Source organism: Canis lupus, chromosome 17, assembly GCF_003254725.2.
Source record: "Canis lupus dingo isolate Sandy chromosome 17, ASM325472v2, whole genome shotgun sequence".
NCBI lineage: Eukaryota > Metazoa > Chordata > Mammalia > Carnivora > Canidae > Canis > Canis lupus.
The window spans coordinates 30,839,245-30,863,733 of NC_064259.1; the positions used below are offsets into that span (position 1 = coordinate 30,839,245).

Genomic DNA, 24,489 nt, shown 5'->3' on the forward strand with positions numbered 1-24,489 from the left:
TGTTACATTGGCAGCTGGTTCTCAGAGCCAGTCTAGAGACCAGTCTAAAGCCATCCTGAATGGTGAAGGGTGCAGCCTGGGCTGGCAACGTATAACCTGTATTGTTTTTCCCTCCACAGCCCAACTTCCCTCCTGTGCTGCTGAGGCCTGGGGAGGAGTATGACCACACCACTTGGCTCAAGTTTTCTGTGGCTTAAGGAAGTGTAAAGATGTGACCTCCTCCAGGGCCAGGCTGGGAGCCCCTTCAGTAGCTTGTCTCCTGCCCAGAGAGATTTAGAGGCTTTAAAAGTGATCCTGTGAATGAAACCCACATAAAGGGTAGCTTCCTAATGATTAGTCTGAGTATTGATTTTTCTTTCCCAGTGACTGACTACAGGTCAGGTCTATGAGCAGCTCTCTCCTCTGTGTAGTTAAGAGGACTCACTGGGTGGCTCAGTGATTGAGCATCTGCCTTCGGCTCAGGGTGTGATCCTGGAGTCCCAGGATCGAGTCCCACATCAGGTTCCCCGCACAGAGCCTGCTTCTGCCTCTGCCTATGTCTCTGCCTCTCTCTCTGTGTCTCTCATGAATAAATACATAAAATCTTAAAAAAAAAAAAAAAAAAAAGAGGACTCATCCATTAATGTCATCACCTGAGCCCTGACCCTAGCCCAGAAGTGGTATCCAAGCCCCTTATACCGTTTTGGCTCCATCTCTTCACCCTGTTGCTTTCTTCTCTACTTTTTACCCTTCCTTTGATCCTTCCATTCCTTTTCTTTGTCCTCCTCCTCCACCGCTCCCCTGTGCAGCACTGTGGAGTTTATAGTCACATTAGCTCATTTTTACATGCTAGCAGATGGACTTGTCTGCCTTGATAAGGCAGGAGATGACGGACAGCCAGGGAGCTGGGGCCTAGGGAGGATAAATGACCCTTGTAAAAAGCATATAGCTAGGAAAAATTTTAGCCAGGACTTGACATCAGATCATGCACATTCAGCTCCCCTTCTTTGCTTCCATTTCAGCCCGCCAGGGCACCCAGGGTCACTGATGGGCAAAGGAGGGGAGGGGGCTGACCTTCCTCTCTTAGGCCAGCCTTTCTTCCCAGATTTACATTTATAATAAGCATCAGTCTGAGTTGAGTTTACCGGATCTTTAGGGATGTCACTTAAAGGGCCAGATCAAAATATCAAGAATCTAATTTTGATTCTCTGCCTTTGGGGTTGAGAAAGTCCCAGCCCAGCAAAGGCATGGGAAGAAAGTCAGCCACTAGAGATGAGCTGTGTCAGTGTGGAGACAAGACCTTACTTAGGACTACACATTGCTCCTAGAGCAAGAGATTGAGTTATGTAGATGAGGCTGGGGCTCCCCCCTTTCCTGAACAATGGAATCACTAGTTATGGGTTTGAGTTGATGGTTACTTTAGGTTTTTAAAGAAATGAATCTTATACTTCTGTATACTAGCAACCAGTTGAAATAAAACCAAAAGCTGCACCTTCAGAAGACTCCCAGTCTCCTCATTCATTTTTAAAATGTCTCAGACACGGACCTTTGGGAAATTGACCAAGTGTATAGTGTATTCTGGATCCCACTGTGCTCTCCAGTACAAGCCCCAGCATCTTCCTAGAAAAAACCACCTAACTGGTAGCCTGTTGCGTTCCCATGCTTCTTAACAACAACAATAAACCAAAAATAGTGTTCATTTTTTAATTCATTTCATCACAGATTTTCTGGATACCTTTTGGGTCCATGGTTCTCTGCGGAGTCTTTTAAGGAATTCAAGAAGTAATGTTTAAGATACAGTGTAGTGCCCCTCAGGGACCTCAGTCTCTCTGGGGAAGACAAGACCAACAGTGACAATAACATGATGTAGATTTGCACCACAACAGACCAAACCTTGAGCACTAACTTTGCTACTGGTATTTACTGCACAGCAAACTAATTTCACTTGTCCTCAATTTTTCTCACCTATAAGGCAAAGATATTAGACTTGAAATGTCTGGAAGGCAAATCTATGTCTGCAGAGCTAGAATGAACACTGGCCACTAGTCACATTCTTTTTCCACAGAGCCCTCCTCCTGTGCCCATGACAAAGGACCTGAGAAGGTGGAGAGCAAATGCTTAAGCCAGCCAGAGCACTGAGCAACAGACCTTGAGGGCTAGGAGCTGTGACCTTGGGTTTGAGCAGGCACTGAACTCTAATTATTGTTTGGGGCCCTGCACAATGTATACTTCCATCACACATTCTTCTAGGAAATCTGTGGACAGTTGAATTCTTACCCTGTTACTGGGATTGCAAGGATTCTCCTCCTTTATGGCTCATCTTATTTTATGGTTGTCAAAAATATGTTTGAAGAAATTATTTCATCTGATCATTATAACCTATAATGAGGTAGCAAAATCCTCATTTAAACAAAAAGAGGTCGGGATGCCTGGGGGGCTCAGTGGTTAAGTGTCTACCTTTGGCTCAGGGCGTGACCCTGGAGACCCGGGATAGAGTCCATCCGGCTCCTTGCATGGAGCCTGCTTCTCCCTCTGCCTGTGTCTCTGCCCCTCTCTCTGTGTCTCTCATGAATAAATACATAAAATCTTTAAAAATTATAATAATAAATAAAAAACTATTAAATAAATTAGAAATAAAATAAATTTTAAAAAAAAGGTCACAGGGATGCCTGGGTGGCTCAGTGGTTGAGTGTATGCCTTTGGCTCAGGGCGTGATCCAGGGTCCAGGATCAAGTCCTGCATCAGTCTCCTTGCGGGGAGCCTGCTTCTCCCTCTGCCTGTATCTCTGCATCTGTGTCTCTCATGAATAAATAAATAAAATATTAAAAACAAACAAACAACAAAAAAACGAGGTCACTGGCTAGAGAAAGTAATAGTGCCAGAAAGTGGCAAACTAGAACACAAGCCCTTCAATTAGAAACCCAATTTATTTTATTTTTTTAAAGATTTTTAAAATTTTTTATTTATTCATGAGAGACACAGAGCGAGAGAGAGAGAGAGAGAAGCAGAGACACAGGCAGAGGGAGAAGCAGGCCCCATGCCGGGAGTCCGATGCAGGACTCGATCCCAGATCTCCAGGATCATGCCCCGGGCTGCAGGCGGCGCTAAACCTCTGGGCCAATGGGGCTGCCCTAGAAACCCAATTTAAAAAAAAAAAAGGGTGGGGGGCAGCCCAATGTATATTCTAGTGGCACTACACTCCAAAAAAGTCCCCAATTTTTCCTTACAAAGGGGAAAATCTAAGATTCATAACAAAAAGTATTAGTAAATGGAGAATTTTTACTCAATCACCATTAGTAGCAATGTAAATAATACCACTTTTTTAGAGGAAAATTTCACAGAATCTATTAATATTAGCAATCTTGCAAAATTCCTAATCTAGCAATTCCACTTTTAAAAATCTTTCCTAGGGACGCCTGGGTGACTCAGTGGTTTAGTGCCTGCCTTCAGCCCAGGGCATGATCCTGGGGTCCCGGGATCGAGTCCCACATCGGGTTCCCTGCATGGAGCCTGCTTCTCTCTCTGCCTATGTCTCTGCCTCTCTCTGTGGCTCTCATGAATAAATAAATGAAATCTTAAAAAAAAAATCTTTCCTATAGAAATATTAGCACAAATCTGTAAAGACAAACATTCAGACAAGGATGTTCATTGTAATCTAATTAGCAATAATATAAAATTGAAAATTACTTAACACCCATCAATACAAGAATGATTAGCCATACAATGGAGTACTACTGAAAGACCATTAAAACAGAGGACATCAAATTATACACTATCCTGCTTTTGTAAAATAAAATAAAACAAAAATTTACACATATTTGTAAAGTCTAGAAGGGCTAATTAAGTTATTAACAATTGTGTCCTCTGGCCAACAGAATTTGGAGGGGAACTGAGGACTTTCACTTTTTACTTTTTTTATATTGTTTGAATTGCCAAGCATCTTCCTTTTGCAATTAATAATTTAAGTCTGCGGGATCCCTGGGTGGCGCAGCGGTTTGGCGCCTGCCTTTGGCCCAGGGCGCGATCCTGGAGACCCGGGATCGAATCCCACATCGGGCTCCCGGTGCATGGAGCCTGTTCCTCCCTCTGCCTGTGTCTCTGCCGCGCTCTCTCTCTGTGACTATCATAAATAAATAAAAAAAAAAAAAATTAAAAAAAAAATAATAATTTAAGTCTGCAAAATGAGGGGGGAAGACACATTTTTTTTTTAAGACACATTTTTAAAAACAGTATTTCAGACTTACAGGAAAGTTGCAAGAACAGTATAAAAAATTTCCATATACCCCACACTCAGAAATCTCATTCAAATTTCACCACCTGTCTCTATGTCCTTCCTAGTAAAAGGGTCCAAACCAAGAGCACAAATTGTACTTAAGTTTCTTCAGTTTCCTTCAATCTGGCACAATTCCTCAGTCCTCTCGACTTGACCTTTATAACCTTCATTTTTGGAGACTGCAGGAAAGTTATTTTATACAATGTGCCTCCATTGGGATTTGTCTGGTGTTTCCTCTTGATCAGATTGATGTCATATATCTTTCGCAGGAATATCACTGAAATAATGCTGTTCTTCACACCGCAGCCTCTCAGGTAATGCCAAGTTCCAGGTGTGGCCTCTCACCGATGAGGTTAACTTTGTAGGTGCTGGATACCAGGTTTCTTCAGTCTAAAGCTACCAATATATATGTTAGCCATGGGGCCTTAGAGATGAAATACTAAGCTGACTGCAATGTATCTATTAGTTTAATTAATTGTTCAACGCAGGGTTGTAATATTCTAGGTGCCAGAAATCATTTAGGAAACCTTAGAGGAAAAGAAAGAAAAAGAGTATTTTCTTATTCACAGGTAAACATAACTACAAATTAGTTCCCAATTTAAGTGGCCTCTAGGTTTGAGAATACATTTATTACTCAAGTACAGTTGACCGTTGTTGAGCAATGCAAGGATTCACTCTACGCAGTCAAGAATTCACGTGTGGGATCCCTGGGTGGCGCAGCAGTTTGGCGCCTGCCTTTGGCCCAGGGCGCGATCCTGGAGAGCCGGGATCGAATCCCACGTCAGTCTCCCAGTGCATGGAGCCTGCTTATCCCTCTGCCTGTGTCTCTGCCTCTCTCTCTCTCACTGTGTGCCTATCATGAAAAAAAAAAAAAAAAAAGAATTCACGTGTAAATTTCGACTCCCCCAGAACTTAACTGCTAATAGCCTATTGTTGATTGAAAGCCTTACTGACAACATATAAACAGTTCAATAACACATAGTTTGCAAATCTGTATCACATATTGTATTCTTACAATAAAATAAGCTAAGCTGAGAAAAATATTAGGAGAAAATAAGCTGAGAAAAAATATTAGGAGAATAAGAGAAAATACATTTACAGTACTGTGATGTATTTTCACATATATGTGAACCTATGCAGTTCAAACCCATGTTGTTCAAGGGTTAATCATACTTTGTTTTCCTTTTTTTTAAAAAAAAAAGATTTATTTATTCATGAGAGACACAGAGAGAGAGAGACAGACACAGGCAGAAGGAGAAGCAGGCTCCATGCAGGGAGCCTGACGTGGGATTCGATCTCGGGTCTCCAGGATCACACCCTGGGCTGAAGGCGGTAATAAACGGTTGAGCCACCCGGGCTGCCCTGTTTTCCTCTGTTCTAAGGAGTTGTCTTTCATAATAAATAAAATAATTACAAACAAAAAACAAAGTAACATCTTCCACTCATTAAAATAATAAATAAATAATATAAATAAATAAGTAAGTAAGGTGCCTGAGTGGCTCAGCCAGTTAGGCATCTAACACTTGATTTCAGCTCAAGTCATAACCTCAGGGTTGTGGCAGCGTGCCCCATATCAGGCTCCTTGCTCAGTGCAGAGTCTGCTTATCCCTCTCCCTCTACTCCTCCAGTGAGCTCACTCAAATGAATAATAAATCTTAAAAATAAGCAAATAAAAAGTTACTTAACCCCAGTAAGGATATGCACCTTTAGGGCAGCTGGAAGAAGATACTGGTAATTAATTCTGTTTATGAAAGACAATAAAAAGGCTAACTATAGGGACGCTTGGGTGGCTCAGCGGTTGAGCGTCTGCCTTTGGCTCAGGGTGTGATCCTGGGGTCCTGGGATCGAGTCCCACATCCGGCTCCCTGTATGGAGCCTGCTTCTCCCTCTGCCTATGTCTCTCTGTGTGTCTTTCGTGACTAAATAAATAAAATCTTCAAGGAAAAAAAAAAGGCTATGTCAAGCAACAAATCTGGTGAAAGTAAAATCTTAGAAAAATTGATCTTTTGTGGTAGAAACCACAAAAGTGGTTTCTATCCCTTCTTATGAAATACACACATAAAAGAACTTTGATTTGCCTGAGAAAAGACCTTCTATATCCTTATGAGACATGTAGAGTGTGACAACATGTGAGCTTAATTCTGGCATTTTATGATGAGCTTCATGAAGATGTCAGGAAGAAACAAAACTTTACAGTCTAATAGGACAATTTTAGTTCCTGTGAAATGGTGAAGAGAAACATGGTATTCAATATGAAAAATCACCACACAACCAGTTATTAAAGCCTTGTTGAAAATGCAAACATCCACTAAAAATGCAATACAACCTATCCCACCCCCACAAGAATACATTTCTAGGAGAGCATGCCTTCTTAACCATACACCCCTAACCCACACCCAGACTAGTGCTATTATTCTGAGTTCTGACTCTTTACAAGATGATCATATCACTGACTTCAGTTCAATGATCTATGGGTTCCTGTTTCAAATTCTTAGAAGTTCTTATCATTTGCTGTGGGATTTTCATTTTTCCAATTCCCATCATTTTGCCTAACAAAGTAAGATGTGGTAATAACTGCACAAACATCGCTGTAAAGATCCCTGGATGGCTCAGTGGTTTAGTGCCTGCCTTCGGCCCAGGGCGTGGTCCTGGAGTCCCGGGATCAAGTCCCAAGTCGGGCTCGCTCCCTGCATGGAGCCTGCTTCTCTCTCTGCCTGTGTCTCTGCCTCTCTCTCTCCCTGTCTCATGAATAAATAAATAAAATCTTAAAAAAAAAATAAAGACTAAACTAAGATGCCATGCTGTGGAGGTTGAACTGTTATGACCGCTAGGTAACCAATGACGTCCAATCTCAAAGGACTAAAGGAAGTCAGTGTTAATGAATACAAGGAGAGTCTGTGAAAAGTAAAAATACAGAACTACTATACTAGCAGAAGACAGAAGGGAGACAGAGCATGTACCTCCTGTTCCTTAGCCAGTTCCCATTATCAGTCACAACCATTTTAAACAACTGGACCACCAGTTTGCAGTGGGTTATTCACAGTTTTGACAGGAGTGCAATCCTTTTCCAATTGAGCCATTTATCTTTTTCAAGTTTCAACTTCTCCTCTTCCTTCTCCTCCTCATAACTCAAGTGTCAGGTGCTTTGGGTAGCACTCCCAAGTAGCCAAGTAAGGAGCCAAGTAAGGCTACAGTACTTACTGTAGCCAACTAAGGAGGATCAGCAGATCCTCTCCTCAAAAAAGCAACTATAATGCCGAAAAAAAAATTGACAAAACAGCTTTGGTGCTCTGGAAACCAGCCAAAAGCATACAACAGTCTGAGATGTGTTTATGTTTGGAAAACTGTAGGACTTGGGCAGCCCTGGTGGTGCAGCGGTTTAGCATCGCCTGCAGCCTGGGGTGTGATCCTGGAGACCTGGGATTGAGTCCCATATCGGGCTTCCTGCATGGAGCCTGCTTCTTCCTCTGCCTGTGTCTCTGCCTCTGTCTCTCTCTCTCTCTCTCTCTCTCTCCTCTCTGAATAAATAAATAAATCTTTTTAAAAAAGAAAAAAAACACATTTCTTTAAAAAAAAAAAAAAAAGGAAAACTGTAGGACTTTGTATAGGAATAGTGGGACACTATGGCATTCTTGCCTGGGGCTGCTGCCATTCCCTTATTCCACCAAGCTCAATCACTATAGAGGTTCTACCAGGGGCAAAACAGAACATGAGGCCCAGTAGGTTGCTGTGGTGGAAGGGGGAGGGCTCACTCAATTTGAATGGTGGGTGACATCAATGCCCAACAGCTTTATCAATAGAAGTAACGATCTCATTGCTATGCAAGCAGGGACAGCTGATGGCTCTACTAGCCTGATGTTGCAATCTGGTTGGAACATGCAGATTTCAGGCTGATCAGAGGCTGCACACATGCATAGTAGAAACCAGACAGGGTCCAGGCTGCACTCTCCTGGCCAGCTCTGAGGCTGCACGCATGTGCAGAGAAAATTAAAAGGGGTTCAGCAGGGATCCCTGGGTGGCGCAGCGGTTTGGCGCCTGCCTTTGGCCCAGGGCGCGATCCTGGAGACCCGGGATCGAATCCCACATCGGGCTCCCGGTGCATGGAGCCTGCTTCTCCCTCTGCCTGTGTCTCTGCCTCTCTCTCTCTGTGTGTGACTGTCATAAAAAAAAAAAAAAAAAAAAAAAATTAAAAAAAATAAATAAAACTAAAAGATGGTTCAAGTTGGCAGATTAACTTTATGAGAAAAAAAAAAAGGGGGTTCAGCAAAAAGTAAAAGCCAGGATTGATAACACTGAATTCACTCTCCACCTACAAACCAATCCACCAGCAAAGGGCAGAAATCTGACTGACTGGTTGAGGTGTCTGAGCTACAACCTGTCTAGTGATTGGCTCACCACTAAGCTATGCAGACACAAGGCAACCCCCTAGAAAGCTAAACTTAAAAATAAACACAAGAGGGGCACCTGAGTGGCTCAGTTAAGCATCTGCCTTTGGCTTAAGTCATGATCTCAGAGTCCTGGGATCAAATCCCACATTGGGCTCCCTGCTCAGTACGGAGCCTGCTTCTCCGTCTGTGTGCTGCTCCCCATGCTTGTGTTCTTTCTCTCTCAAATAACTAAAATCTTAAAAATAAAATAAACAGGGCAGCCTGGAGGGCTCAGCGGTTTAGCACCACCTTCAGCCCAGGGTGTGATCCTGGAGACCCGGGATCGAGTCCCACCTCAGGCTCCCTGAATGGAGCCTGCTTCTCCCTCTGCCTATGTCTCTGCCTCTCTCTGTGTGTATCTCTCATGAATAAATAAATAAAATATTAAAAAAAAAATAACTAATTAAATAAACACAAAGTTAAGAATCACCAAAAAGTTGAGTGGAGATAGATTTAAAAAAGAAGTGAAAACTGTTAGGTTGAAATGTACAGTAATAAATGAAAAGTGCACTAAAGAAGGTCAGAAACAGATTTGAGATGACAGGATAAAAAATAAGTGAACTTGAAGATAAACCAATAGATATTCAATCTGAAAAACAGAAAAGAGACTGAAAAAAACAACAGAATCTTGGGAGACCTGTAGGACATCAAGGTCTATTAACAACACCTTATGTGTGAAAGTCCAAAAAGGAGAGGACACTTTCTGCCTCCGATGCTGCCACGTTTGTGGCTAAGGGGGACAAAAAAAGGAGGACCCTTGACTGCACACATTCTGTAGAGGATGGAATCATGGGTATTACCAATTTTGAGCAGTTTCTTCAAGAGAGAATCCAAGTGAATGGAAAAGGTGGGAATCTTGGTGGAGGGATTGTAATTATTGAAAGGAGGGATAGTAATTTTTTAACTCCTGAGGTGCCATTTTCCAAAAGGTATTTGAAATATCTCATTTGAAGGATGATCTATGTGATTGTTTGCACAAAGTTGCTAACAGCAAAGTTATGAATTGCATTACTTCCGGATTAAGCAAGACAAGGAAGAGGAGCATTAAAACCCATTTATCTGGAATATTTTGTATGAGTTCTTGAATAAAACTTGAATACCAAAAAAAAATAAAACAAAACAAAAAAAAAAAAAAAGGAGAGGAAAGGATCAGAAAAATATTTCAAAAAATAATGGCGGGATGCCTGGATAGCTCAGCAGTTGAGCATCTTTCTTCGGCTCAGGGCATGATCCCAGGTCCAGGGATTGAGTCCCGCATCAGGCTCCCTGCAAGGAGCCTACTTCTCCCTCTGTCTATGCCTCTGCCTCTCTCTCTGTGTTTCTCATAAATAAATAAAATCTTTTTTAAAAAATGGCAAAAATCCTCAAATCTGACAAAAACCACTAATCGATAAAATCAAAAAGCTCAAATAACTCCAAGAGGATGAATACAAAAAGATCCCCACCTAGATACATAATATTTAAAAAGATGCCAAAAAGCAAAGAGAAAATTTGAAAGAGATAAATGACTCATTATTACAGGGACCACCAATACAAGTAACATCTAACTTCTCATCTCAAACAATGGAGTCCAGAAGGCAGTCCAGAATGACATAGTCAAAATGCTTAAAACCAAGGATTCTATATCACTTAAAACTACCATTCAAAACCAAAAATGAAATGAAAACATCCCCAGATAAAAAATCAGAGAATTCACTGCTAGCAGACCTGCCTTACTAGAAATACTAGAAGAAGTCCTTCATGCTAAAAGGAAATTAAGTAGCAACTTGAAACCTTGGAAAGAAATGAAGAATATCAGATATGGTAAATAGATGGGTCAGCAAAAAGAGTCTCTATATTTTCTCATCTCTTCTGTATAAGACTGTATAATGCAATAATTATGACACTGTATCACTGAATTTATAATACATTCAGCACACAGGAGAAGTTCAAGAAAAGGAAATACATTGGAGCAAAACTTCTGTATTTTACCAGAATATTAATCTGAAGTAGATGGTGATAAATGAAACTATGACAACTAAGGAAATAACTCACAAAAATAGTAAAAAATAAAATCAAGAGGAATTAAAATGACACACTAAGAAACCACTTAATACAAAAGAAGGCAAATATGAGGAGAGGAAAAAAAGGAGACATATAGAAAACAAAATGGGAAATAAAATGTCAACTGTAAATCTAACCATATCAATAATTCCATTAACTATAGATGGCTTAAATACCCCCAAAGGCAGACTGAATTAAAAAAGCAAGATCTAGCAACTAACTATATATGCACTGATAGGCTGAAAGTAAGTGGATGGAAAAGAGATGCCATACAAAACAGTCATCAATAGAGAGCTGGAGTGGCTATATTAATAACAGACAAAATAGACTTTAAAAAAAGAAATATTCATAGAAACAAAAATATTTTTTATTTATTTTTAAAGGATTTTATTCATGAGAGAGAGAGAGAGAGAGAGAGGCAGAGACACGCCGGCCCCATGCAGGGAGCCCGATGTGGGACTCAATCCTGGGTCTCCAGGATCACTCCCTGGGGGGCTGAAGGCACCGCTAAACTGCTGAGCCACCTGAGCCGCCCGAAACAAAAATATTTTGTAATAAAAGCATCATTACACCAGAAAGATATAATTATAAATGTATGTATGCAACCCGAAGAGCCATAGATGCTTTGAAGAAGTAACTGTGATCAGAGGCCATGTCTGGAGTTGCCTTAGTGTTGGGTAAAACCAATAGTTCTAGTAAATACTGCTTCAGGTTTTTCCTGAACAGTACATTAACTTTTTTTTTTTAGATGAATATTTCTCTGAGCACAGTGACCTCTGCTGGTATTTATATAAACTAAAATGCAGTTTCTACCACTTGCATAGAAAGGTTCCATTCCAGGGTCACTTGGGTGGCTCCGTGGTTGAGTACCTGCCTTCAGCTCAGGTCATGATCCCAGGGTCCTGGGATTGAGTCCTGCATCAGGATCCCTGAAGTGGAGGAGGGAGCCTTTGTCTATGTCTCTGCTTCTCTCTGTGTCTCTCATGAATAAATAAATAAAATCTTAAAAAAAGAAAAGAAAGGTTCCATTCCAGCATAAGGTCATTTGCTCAGAGAAAGGATCAGAGAAACATAAAGGATACATACATATTAGAACCTTCCTTTGAATCACATGAGTATTGCAAACTTTATTATAATAGTAATAAGCCAAACTGTCCATTAACTAGTGAACTAGGAGTGGGCCATCACTAGCCCCAACAGCAATAGTTTTCTCTTCTGGCTAAATATTGGAATCACCAGGAATATTTTTAGAGTATTGATGCTCAGCCCTCACCAATGATGATTTTGATTTCACTGGGAAGTTTCTAAGCCTTCTGGGTGATCCTAATATGTAACTAGGGATAAGAACCACTGACATAGAGTAAAAGGTTTCACCGATATTATAAGTGCATAAATGTTTAGCTAGAATTTGCCCCCTAGCTTCATAAAGCACTTCCTCAAGAATGAGTCACAGAGAAAAAATCCTCCCAGACCAAAAGTATGTCTTGGGAAGGCTGTTGCAACCCTACCAGCAATGGCACCCAAGATCTTCAGAAATAATTATATTGAAAATTATGAACAGTTGAAGATAAATGTCTAAACCAGAGTGGCAAACATTTTCTGTAAATGGTTTTGTGCCTTAGCCACTGTAACACAAAAAGTCAAGAGATGAGATAGGTAAACAAATGAGCCCGGCTGCAATCCAATAAAACTTTATGGATGCTGCAACTTGAATTTCACATAATTTTCATGTCATTAAGTGTCATTACACTTTTAATTTTTTCAACTATATAAAAATGTAGAAACCAGGGATCCCTGGGTGGCGCAGCGGTTTGGCGCCTGCCTTTGGCCCAGGGCGCGATCCTGGAGACCCAGGATCGAATCCCACGTCGGGCTCCCTGCATGGAGCCTGCTTCTCCCTCTGCCTGTGTCTCTGCCTCTCTCTCTCTCTCTGTGAGACTATCATAAATAAATAAAAATTAAAAAAAATTTAAAAAAAAAATGTAGAAACCATCTTAGCTCATTAACCACATGAAAACAGCAGTGGGCCAAATCTGGCCTGTGGGTCGTAATTTCCAAAAATCCTGGTCTAAATAAATATTTTGCACTCTGAAAGATTATAAACGTTAAAGCACAGAATAGCCATCCTTATTTAAAGAAAGCAGTATGCTCTTACTATAGGAGCCCAGGAACTCTGGTGATGGTCATCTTGACAATGACAGAGATAATAACAAGCCCATCTACCTTTACCTCTGCCATATACATATTTTCTTTATAGCCAGATTTTTTTTTATGCTTGGCATTGAACAGATTCATTTTCTAGAATCCAGATTTCTTGAAGATAAGCTACAACCCAAAATTAAAACTAACAGGGTCTTTCCTATAGAATCACAGTCAAGTCACCTTCACTTTGGTTATTGAGAACAACCCAGGCAATCTGTAGAACTGGAAGGGATTACAGGATATGCTGGGTGGCCCAGGTGGCTCGGCAGTTTAGCACTGCCTTCGGCCCAGGGCCTGATCCTGGAGACCCGGGATTGAGTCCCACATCGGGCTCCCTGCATGGAGCCTGCTTCTCCCTCTGCCTGTGTCTCTGCCTCTCTCTCTGTCTTCTCATGAATAAATAAATAAAATCTTAAAAAAAAAAAAAAAAAAAGAAATAGGTGCTGTTGGTCCGATGACTTTACCTTTCTTAGATGGGATAAGGTGACTTAACTGGGCTCACCAGCTCTTGGAGTGAAGGTAAGTCTCCACCCTTGTATGCAGAGAACTCTTTTTTTATTTTTTTATTTTATTTTTTTAATTTATTTATGATAGTCACAGAGAGAGAGAGAGAGAGGCAGAGACAAAGGCAGAGGGAGAAGCAGGCTCCATGCACTGGGAGCCCGACGTGGGTTTCGATCCCAGGTCTCCAGGATCGCGCCCTGGGCCAAAGGCAGGCGCCAAACCGCTGCACCACCCAGGGATCCCCTATGCAGAGAACTTTCTGCACAAAAATTTTCCACATCCTTTCAGAGCAGAACTCTTGAAGTTTAATCCAAAGGAGGAGAAAAAGCCCTTGCACTGGAATTGCAGAGTAGACCTGGACATTATAAACAGTGGCTATGGATCCATCATCTGCTTGTCTGCAAGCAGATTCAGACAGTAGTCAAGAGTCAGTCTTGGAGGTGGCTAGAAGGAAATGTGAGTTTTTATAATTGAAATGGTGATTATAAAGGTCTGAGAGTTGAAGAGGAGGTTCCAATTTTATATGCTTGGTTTAACAGATTAAAATTCATTAATTTATTCATCCATTAATTTTTCCTTCAAATATTTAAGTATCAGGCAATGAGGAAATGGAACAACAAGGCCTGGTACCTGCTATCACAATTAGACTTCGGTGGCATACCTGCAGAGATGGAAATAGGCAATTACAGTGTGAATAGGAATCTGACTATAGAAGTTCAGTGTTGAGAGCAAGGGAATGTAACCTAAACTTTTGAATCTGTGGAAACTGGAAAGTTTCCAGAATGGGGGTAAATACCATTCTGCCACAAATTAAAAACCAAAAACTATGCTGAGACACCATTTCCCAACATATGATTGGTAAAATTAACAAGTGATAGCCTACCATGTGGTTACACAAAGTATACCATGTAGGTAAGAGTACAGAGAAACAATCATATACCTTGTCACCAAAGCAAACAATACAATGCCAGGATAAGTGCACATATTCTTTGACCCAGTAATTTAACTTCTAGGGATTATCCAAGATATGCAGGGTCATGTGTGCAATGTATTGTACAAGGCTATTTACTACAGCATTGTTACAGTAATTAGAAACAACCCTCAAATCCATTGATAGGGAACTGATTCAATTCCTGTTACTCTTTGCTCAAAAATGCTTGGTGGAAAAAAAGTAAAAATGCTTGTCTTCTCCGTATACAAGATCCTATACGATCTCTATATATCCTATACCCCTCTCCCTTTCTATGCCATCTCTTCCCATTCTCCCCTCTGGTTCGCTTCATACTGGCCTCCTTACCCAACTCAAACCACTTCATGGCCTTTGAGTTTACTGTGTCCTATCCAAAACACTCTATCCCCACAAGCTGATGTACCTTACTCTCTCACTTGCACAAATGTCACTTTCGGAGGTCTCCCTCCAACATCTTTTACCTAATACCAACTAACTCCCTCTCTCTCCCTCGGCTTCACTGTTGTACATACACGTTATTACCCACCTGACGTTTGTTCATTTGTCTCTCCAGAACTCAAGCTCCATGAAGATAAAGACTTTGTTCACCTGTTTTCCAAGGGTAGCAGTACCTGGCACATTGAAGGGGGCACAAGTTAACTATATAAATTATGCAACACCCAGGAACTAAATAGTATGCAATGTAAAAGAATGAGCAAACGACATTTTACGTGAAAGAACTCTAAAATGTTAAGTGACAAAAACAAGGTATATCTATTTTGTGTTAAAAGGAAAATGGAGAAAATACGTTTACTTGCTCAGGCTATATAATTGCTTGTTTACCTTTGGGGAGATAACTGGGCAGCTGAGTCAGAGTTAGGAAACCTTTTCATTGTATACACCTCGAATATAAGTTACCAAGTCAAAAAATAAAATAAAATGAAAAATAAGTTGAGTCAGTGGGAAAAAGAAAAAAAGAACTAGATTTGAAAATTGGTCTTAAGGATCTAACAATTAATTTGCTACTGCATTCCACATGCTTGTTATCCTTCTATCCAGCATCTTTTCCTCATAAAGTCTAGAAAGAAAATAGCCTAGTTATTAACAATGGTGTAATCTACAATGGGTAGAATGTTATATCTTCTGATTTTCCCCTATAGTTTTAAGGGAGCAGTAAGAAGCTTTATCGATTAGAAAAGCAAGGGCTTTCAAACAATAGGTAGGATTCAAATGTCTCCTTCTCCCTAATAAGAGAATAGTACAGAATTAACAATCTCTGAACCCATCTCCTCTTCTCTGAGATGGGGAGTTAACAGTATTATTTTGTTGTGGGGACAAAACATTCCTTTGCTATTTTTTACGAGAATGGTAACAAGAAACCTAGAAGGTGTGGAAAAATAACCTATCAGCCTTTAAAACTGTCTAGTGGTGCTTCCCTGCCACCTTCCCTTCACTTTAGTTCTGGATAGAACAGCTTTAATACTACCATACCATAAACCTAGGCATTTTCACCCCATTTCTTTGGCTTGTCAAGTTTTCACCACCCTCCAGACAGTCGAAGACTAGCCAGGACCCTAGTAAATGTGTTACTTTGAACTTATCTTTCTAGCTATGCAATTATATATACATCTTGTAGATTGTATGGCTCTCCCTTCCAAATGTCTCCAAACAACGGTTGCTCAGTTAAGAGCCAGATCTAGTGAATTCTTTGCTTTTACTCTTCACTCTGATTACTCTTTGCCAAGCTGTTTTCGAGCTTTCCATTTATCTTGGAAATCACCATGCCCCTTTAGACTTCCAAGATAAGCTACACAAAGATGAGAAACAATCCTACACCACCATTCATTTAACCAAGTCTCAAAGTGATGGCATTTCCAAACTCCAATTTTCTTCCTCCTCAGGAAAGAACATGGCAAGGTGGTAGGACCTCTTTCACAGGATACTTAGCCTAGCTCTAAGTCCAAAGGAAGACTACCATTGTGAAGTTAAGGGTATTCATTACCTACCTCCCAACACCTTTCTATAGGTGAGAGGATCAAAATATTGTGTCCAAAGTACTGTCTGATGTGTTCATTAGCTACTAATACCAGGTTTAAAATTTAGAATGAGCCTAGACTAGCACTGACCAAGTCAGTCACATAAATTGAGCATTCCTAACATCTAAAACTGCGAACAGAAAGTACACTGCATCAAAGTGTATCAAATATTTTAAGATGTATGCTAATCATAGTAGTTCCTGTCAAGCATGTGATAAGTACTGGCCTAGATACCCAACATTCTCTTTCTCATTAAGGGCAGCACTTTCTGTGCTTGTTTCTTAAACCCATTTTTGACCCTACCCCTCCCTCCATATCCTTTCCATACTTCTGCACTAATCTCTAGGATGCTGCTAGTTAGTTAATCCATCCCAAAGCTACAGGATTAGATTCCTACTCTAGGCTCAGAACTCCCACTTCCAAAAATTGAGTATCAGGATTGTTTGTTCTCTGCAGATTTATTAAGTGAACTTATCTTTATATTAATACAGAACAATTAAAGCTGACCAAGTCAACAAATAAGCCTGCCGATTATACACAAAGCTTTACACCATTATAATTCAGCCAGTTGTCAAAATTCTGAAAACAAAGCATCCAATCTTCCAATGCACTAGTGATCAGACCAAATAAATTTGATGCAGACCAGTATTCCCCTTTTTTATACCAATGCTAATGAATACCTGGTTAAAAAAAAAAAAAAACTTGACCAGAAAACTCAAAATTAACTATTACCTGCCCTACTAAAGATATTTAAAGTCTCAACAAAGAATCTATTGGCTATATTTCTAAGATCTACCAGATGCTACCAAAACAACTATATGAGGTGTTGCTAAATGTAGGTGAGATTTACATAACTCCTTTAGTCTCATTAACATTTCTAATTAACATCTTTTTCTTTTGACATCTTTAATTACTTTTGCACCAGCCTGGCAAAATAAGATGTTGGTAGTCAGGAACTGAAAAACCTAAGTTGGAAATTAACAGAACAGATCTCTGCTCTGAATAAGGCAATTCATTTTAAAAGACAGATTATCTGGACTGGAAAATTTTGCAAAGCTGGTTTACATGAAGCTGTTTTGTCCTAAATTCAGACAATTCCTCAAACATGCAAAAGTTGTGGTATAAAATGAATGTTGGAAACCAAAAAAAAAAAACCCCAGAGAATTTATTAAAACCAGGAGTTCTAATTTGACACCATCCCATCTAAATAGCCTGAAAACCTCAATTTAGTTCTATTAACTAAAATAGCCTTTGGAATCAGTGGTCCCTCTAGGTTGACAGACTGAGATTAGAGCTTGATACCTAGTAACACCAACTCCAAGAGATTAATGTAGGAACTGGTCAGATATGCTATTAAAGAACTTGAGTTCTTATCTCACCCAAAGCTCTAAGAATAAAAAGGAATTTTCCAAGTGTATGTATTCTATAGCTAACGATGTTTAAGACTCAAGTAACACCATTAAACTTTGAATGTAGGTCTGTATGAATATGGTTACTATCAAGGTTTACCCCTGAAGCTTAACAGAATATTGATATTGAACACAAATCAGAAATCTAGTTAGAAACATTTTATTTAAATGTGCCAAATAAAAACCCACATTTTCAGACCATAGGATGTTAATACATTCAACAAAAATTTATATTATCTTACTGCTGTGAATTTACAGAGTAATAATCCAGATCCATTTTGATTAGATGGTTGAAATACCCTTCCTAGGTTACACTTTACAGACATCACAAATCCCTTATAATAATGTAAACAAAATAACTTTTCCCTAAAAGGTGAACTTGAGAACTTCAGTCCACTCTCTCAGGACTTGCACTTCTTCGCGGACTTCCTGATGGGGAACGACTAAAAAGAAAAACATTAAGTTCGGAACTGATTAGTATTTACTGAAATTTATTCTTATGTACATGTCAAGGGAAAACTCAATTTCAATGAACTCAAAGGTGGCCAAAGGTACTATACGCATCAGAGAACAAAAAAATTTTAAGATTTACATATAAATCCTTTGTTCCTGCTTAAGATTAGGTTTAATAGCCTTGCAAAAATTCCAAGTTAAAGAGAACAACTATTTGAATTCTGGGAATTTTTTATAATTAAGTGGCAACTAAACAAGATAATGCTTTAACTGTAAGATTTCAACCTAAACATTTTTTTTCCTTCCTGTGGGTACCTCATTTACCTATTGTCCCATGTGGAGGAAAAAGCACATTTCTTAACATGAAATTATACAGTTAAAGGTTCACAGGGCAAAACATCTTAATAACCATCTTAACAATTTAATGACTAAATATTCACCAAAAATACAAGCTAATGTTGAAATGGGAAATGCAATCACCTACGAAACTTACTATCTAGTAATATATATACATACATACATATACATATATACATAAATATATATATATATAGCACCAATTCTCCAAAGAGCTCAAAGCCTGTAAAGTAAGCAGTAAGCAAAACATATTCTGCAGATGCCACACTTGACAACAAATTATGTAGCTTACCTTCTTTTTGGAGATGGAGATCTGGACTTTGATCGGCTGTCAAAACATGAGAAATTCTATTAAGAAAAAGTACTAACCAATCTCTTTCTTATAATCACAGTATCATGAAATGAACCCCCAAATTGCCCTGAGCTTAAAATTAAAAGGTCAGGCTGCAGTTAAACTGAAAAAGAGCCTACCAGTTTGCGAACAAAAGCCAATCTTCCAACACTGTTCTTCATAAAATGAGTGAATTGCTTCATTGTATCACTATCTTTACACTCTGGCTTTATGCACAATTATCTCAGAATGCTTCTCTAGGGCCCATCAGTTCTAAGAAGGCCTCTTCATATACCCCAAAGTCAAACTTCTGTCTCACCATAGCTTGACATTTCCTTGTCCAAAAGTCAGCCCTAACAGGCCATGTATAAGTCAAGTTCTAAAGTTTGGTATACTAGAGTAAGGTACAGGTACTGTGTTCCCACTAACACCTAGACTTAAATTTAACACTTGAAATTTCAACAATTCAAAACACTTTGAACTCTTTGGATATTGGTGCCATATAACTAGAAAAGCATTAATCAGATTTTTACCCTACCTGCTTCTTGGTCGTGAAAGTGATCTGGATCTTGATCTTGACCTCGACCGGGATCTTAACAAAAAGAAAAACAATTATACCAATTAGTTCATAGGAATAAGCTCCTTAAATATCTACTGAGCACTTGTTAAACTAAGAATAGAGAAACTAAAATTAAGCAAGACACAGGGCACCTGGCTAATTCAGTGGATAGAGTATATGACTCTTGATCTCAGGACTATGAGTCAGAGACCATGCCAGGTATAAAGATTAAAGAAATTTAAAATCAAGTATTAAAAAAAAAACCCCACAATCTAAGCTCTGGTACCAAAATAAGCAACCACACACTTCAATTACTTAGTTCTATCATACTCCACCACTGGGCTGATTGTCACAGTTCCTGCACAGAGGTACAAAATTCTTAAACAGCGTATAATATCCAAGAGAAAGAAATGGTTTTAAAATTGGTGTGGTTTGGTTTAATTTTATCTTGAATCAAACCAGTATTACACAGATCCCTAAACGGAGATTTCAATTATTCTGGTAAGAAGCTCAGTATAAAATCACAACTGGAGGGATCCCTGGGTGACGCAGCGGTTTGGCGCCTGCCTTTGGCCCAGGGCACGATCCTGGAGGACCAGGATCGAATCCCACATCGGGCTCCCGGTGCATGGAGCCTGCTTCTCCCTCTGCCTGTGTCTCTGCCTCTCTCTCTCTCTCTCTGTGACTATCATAAATAAATAAAAATTAAAAAAAAAAACAAAAAAAATCACAACTGGGGAAGCACATGAGTGGTTCAGCAGTTGAGCATCTACTTCTGGCTCAGGCCATGATCCCAGGGTCCTGGGATCAAGTCCCGCATCAGGCTCCACAGGGAGGCCTGCTTCTCCTTTTGCCTACATCTCTGCCTCTGATGAAGTCTTAAAAAAAAGAAACTACAAAAAAATTAATTACAACTTGGTCTTAAGACTTTATTCTTAGATCAATAAACTTTCATGGTTCAGGACTATTGATTTGTCACACAAACCAAGTCAAGTTCTAAAATACACACATTGGGGTCCGACAACCAAAGGCATTTATCTAGGCAGAATCCAGAGCTTTCAAGTGGACCACAAATTTAGAATCCCTGCATTTAGAGATTTTGTGCTATTATTCAACAGTAGGAACTCCCAGTGGCATTCCCTACTAATGACTCAACTGTAGTATTGTCAACTCCTTATTTTACAATCTTACCATTTCTACCACCTTTAAAAGACTTCTACAAAGGAACAAAAAAAGCTAGGATTCTTAGTTGATTTTTAACTTACATTTCAGTGTCTCTGGTTAAAAAGCAGGCCACACACCCCAAATCTACACAATTACTACTCTGAACAACTTTCCAGTCTCATTCACTTCATCACTCCAAAAAGGAGAAATTTAGGTGTCAACTTGCTTCTGAATCTCCTCCTGGTTCTAATGGTCCTCTTCTTACCAGAGATCAAGCAACTATCCTCTCTTAGAGGTAGTAGCATCATTTACCTATACAGACATAATCTGTCTGACTTTCGAAAAGCTTTAGGCAACATGTCTACCCAGAGTGTTCACTGGAATGACTTGGGGATTTGTGCTTTGGACCTTCCTCTACCATGGCCTCTCAAGCAACCCTTAAAAAAAAAAATCTTTGATCAGATTTCTCTTTAACTGTATAATTACAGTAATATCCATTTACAGGTCATGTATAAATTCAACTTTTTTTTAAGATATGAGAGGCACCCATGGGGGTGGGGGGTAGGGCAGAGGGAGAAGCAGACTTCACTGAGCAGAGAGCACAACCTAGGACTCAAACCCAGAATCTGGGGATCATGACCTGAGCCAAAGGCAGACACTCGACTGAACCACCCAGACACCCTAAAATTCAACTTTTAGATCTCCAAATATTTTCTGAAGCAATCCATTTCAATTATATCTTTAAGACACTCCTTAATGGTCTTAAAGTGCAGTCATTAAGACGTGACAATCCAAATACAAGTAAGGGAAAGAAAGTGTTACATACTGGAAATACCTCGATCCTTTTATAGAACCAGACCTAGATCGTCTGAGCGAAGCTGATCTTGATCTACGAAGAGACACAGATCTTGATCGTCGTGGAGATGCTGATCTTGACCTGATAAACAAATCAAAGTTTAAGTCTCAAGTCCAACTAAAGATTAACACTTGTTAAAATTTAAATTAAATATTTCTCACCTCCTTCCCCTGCTCCTGCTGCGTGAGCGGGAGTATCGCCTACCTCTGGATCTTGAATGTGATCTAGATCGTGACCTATTTTTTTAAGTCAGAGAAAAACAAAATGTTAGATGGTAACTCGTTTTTAGAGTTTGTGTGCCTCTGCTGAAATCAAATCTCAAAACTATTTAAATTTAGTGTCTCATTTGGAAATAAACTCTGGGCCTATTAGTTTTTTTTTTTTTTTTTTTTTTTACTACCTAAAAAAAGATTTGTTAAAAGCTGAATTACATCTTAGAATTACATAATATAAAACACTGTAATGTGTATTTAAAATAAACCTTGCAAGTTTGCAGGTCGACCCTCTTTGGCCCATGGTCTAGTAGATCTAGACGATCTAGAAGTATCTATAGCCGATCGCTGCATCTAGATGTTTTCTTCAATCTAACGACGATCAAACTGACAGCCAAATGAGCCAGGTGAGGCTTGATTGACGCAAGAAGATTTTTCTAGTTGGGAATGTGGTCAATCTGATGTTCCTCTTTCTAAACCGGAGGGGGCCCCAATTGTAAGCCAAATTTACTGTTACGGCGATCACCGTCTCAAATTTTCTGCCCTTTAAAGAATAAGGTGAAGCTAGGTGTAGATGACTCGAGGGGATCTGGCCTCTTATGCTGATCACCTCAAGGTCTAGGAGGATCTTAATTGTCGGATTTGCAAGGCGCCTCAGCATGATATCATAAGGCTCGTGACATTCTGAATCAAGGCGACTGACTCAAACGAAGAAACCTGAAAGGTTTTGACCAGGTTGATTATTAATATATTAACATTTGTTTAATTAAACAAAAATTGTAAAATACACCTGTACAATTAACATTCAAGTTTATAGAAAAATACTAGTTTCTGCCTTGCTAATAAAAAAATTACTCGATTAACTAGTATACCAACCATTCCTTTATTAAAATAAATACCTGCTTCGCCGCCGCCGGCTATAACGATGACAATCATAAGCATAATGTCCCTTTTCGCCACATTCATAGCATCTATCATTGGGATCAAAGGGACGTCGGGCAGGTGGTCTATCAAAACGAGATCTCCGAGGCATGCCTGTTGATAATTCAACTCTCACTCGGGAACCACAAATCACCCTACAAAAAAAGGCAACAAAATTCTAATGCTAAAAAAATAAACAATTCTAGATTTAGAGCTTTCCAACCATGCTTTTCCCTCACAAACTTCAGCTATCTTTATAAACCTTTCTAACTCCACCTTTGTGCCTCCTTCATATCTTTATCTTAAGTATATAGTCATGATTAGCTACTTAAGTCTCCTCTAGACTACAGAATCTATGCTTGTCACCTAGCTCACTACTCAATCCACAGGAATGTTCTAATAAACGTCAATTTCATAACCAACTCTTACTTACTTCCCATCCAGGCCTCGCACTGCATCTTCTGCATCTCTAGGATCTTCAAATTCCACAAAGGCAAATCCTGGAGGATTTCTCGCAATCCACACAGTTCTTAAAGGACCATAATAACTGAAAGCCCTTTCTAACTCTCCTTTGCCGGCACCGGTTCCCAGATTACCAACATACACCTTGGTTTCTGTTTAAAAACGCAAATAGAAGAATGAATGTTATGCAAAATTTTGCCTACGTCTGAGTGAATTTTGTGCCCCAAACAGACCATCCGTTAAGATTGTGCCAAGCACGTTCAATGCTTTATCAAGGATTTAATTTAGTCTTAAAGCCAGCGAAGCCCATACATTTCTGAAAAGCCAGGCGTGTGACAAAGTTCTTAACGTTCTAATAGGGAAACGACCTCCAAAACAGAAGCAGACACGTGGTAGGATATTCCGAGGCGTGGGGCGGGCTCCGCCCCGGCCCCGCCCCCGAGTCCCGGCAGCCCCGGGCGCGCGGGGAGCGCGCGGGCCGGCAGCGTCGGCGGCGGCGGCGGGCGGGCCCCGGCAGGGGCCGGACCGGGAGAGCGGGGCTGCGCCGGCTCTCGTCCTCCGCGGCAACCGCCCGAGGCGCAGGCTCGCCCAAGACTCCAGCTCCCCGCCCCAGAGCCATAAACCGCGCTCGAAAGAGCTAAAAGAGAAAAGAAACCAGCCGCCAGACGAAAAGATTAGGTCTCCATTCCCACTCAATTCGACCGACTGTCTGACGAGAATGCGCAGCTCGAAGCTGCCCCACTTCTGTCCGGTCTCAAATCCATCCTTGCTTTTAAGGCTGCGACCCGATCTGTCTGCTAAAGTGGCGGGAAAGCGCCAAGGAAATGCGCCACCATGGTCGTCAATGTGCGCAAAATGGCAGCCGGGAGCGGGGGGGTGGGGGGCGGGCGGGCGGCTTCCAGGAGGGCAACGGGGAAGCCGTGACCGTGGGCCTGCCGTGGGCTGTGGTTGAGACGAAAACGCCCGAGAAGGAATACGGAACCCACCCAGACTTGCACCCGCCATCCCCCGGCTGCCTCCGATACCCCGCCCCCGCGGCCTCCGGCTTCGTATGGTGTACGCCGAGGCCGCCATTACGCACGCGGAATAACCGTCTCCCAACCGCCGCGCCAACCCCACGGCCTCGCAGTACTCACTGCATCCGCAGCAACGCCCCTCACTGGGCCCTGGCCTCTTACCTCCTCCGTACCGCCCGTAACGCGACATGATGCTGGCCCGCGAGCTCGGCGCTTTCCGCTCGCAGTGCCCAGGGAGCGAGGAATACAAAAGCTGCGAAACCCAGTGAGTGGCCAACGGTCCCGGCGGCACTACGAGGAAGAGTCTGGGTTCGCGCTTATATACGCGGCGGCGGC

The 24,489-nt window shown here is 40.7% G+C and overlaps 2 protein-coding genes across 14 annotated transcripts in view; one reads left to right on the forward strand and one right to left on the reverse strand.

The window, feature by feature from the left end:
• Positions 1-1,479, forward strand: part of GALM (galactose mutarotase) — a 109,978-nt gene extending 108,499 nt beyond the window's left edge. For all 3 annotated transcript variants that reach the window (XM_049095703.1, XM_025454140.3, XM_049095704.1), the window contains one exon: positions 120-1,479. In XM_049095703.1, coding sequence (XP_048951660.1) covers positions 120-197 — 78 coding nt within the window. In that variant the 3' untranslated portion in view covers positions 198-1,479. The remainder of the gene's footprint in view (positions 1-119) is intronic.
• Positions 1,480-4,137: 2,658 nt separating this feature from the next.
• SRSF7 (serine and arginine rich splicing factor 7) lies at positions 4,138-24,489 on the reverse strand. 11 transcript variants are annotated; one of them, XR_007402992.1, is made up of 10 exons: positions 24,316-24,489; positions 23,109-23,289; positions 22,654-22,830; positions 21,704-21,778; positions 21,513-21,623; positions 19,502-19,555; positions 18,925-18,960; positions 14,925-15,009; positions 4,887-5,105; positions 4,138-4,779 (listed from the first exon to the last, which is right to left on the reverse strand). XR_007402992.1 is itself a non-coding variant. In XM_025454129.3 (9 exons), the coding sequence occupies exons 1-8, from the start codon at positions 24,341-24,343 to the stop codon at positions 14,955-14,957; spliced, it is 708 nt and encodes a 235-aa protein (XP_025309914.1). In that variant the 5' UTR covers positions 24,344-24,489; the 3' UTR covers positions 4,138-5,105; positions 14,925-14,954. The 11 variants fall into 11 exon arrangements, 7 of the variants coding, with proteins under 7 accessions (XP_025309914.1, XP_025309912.1, XP_048951663.1 ...); XR_007402994.1 differs by having other exon boundaries at positions 4,878-5,105; XR_007402993.1 differs by adding an exon at positions 11,593-11,724 and having other exon boundaries at positions 4,138-5,105.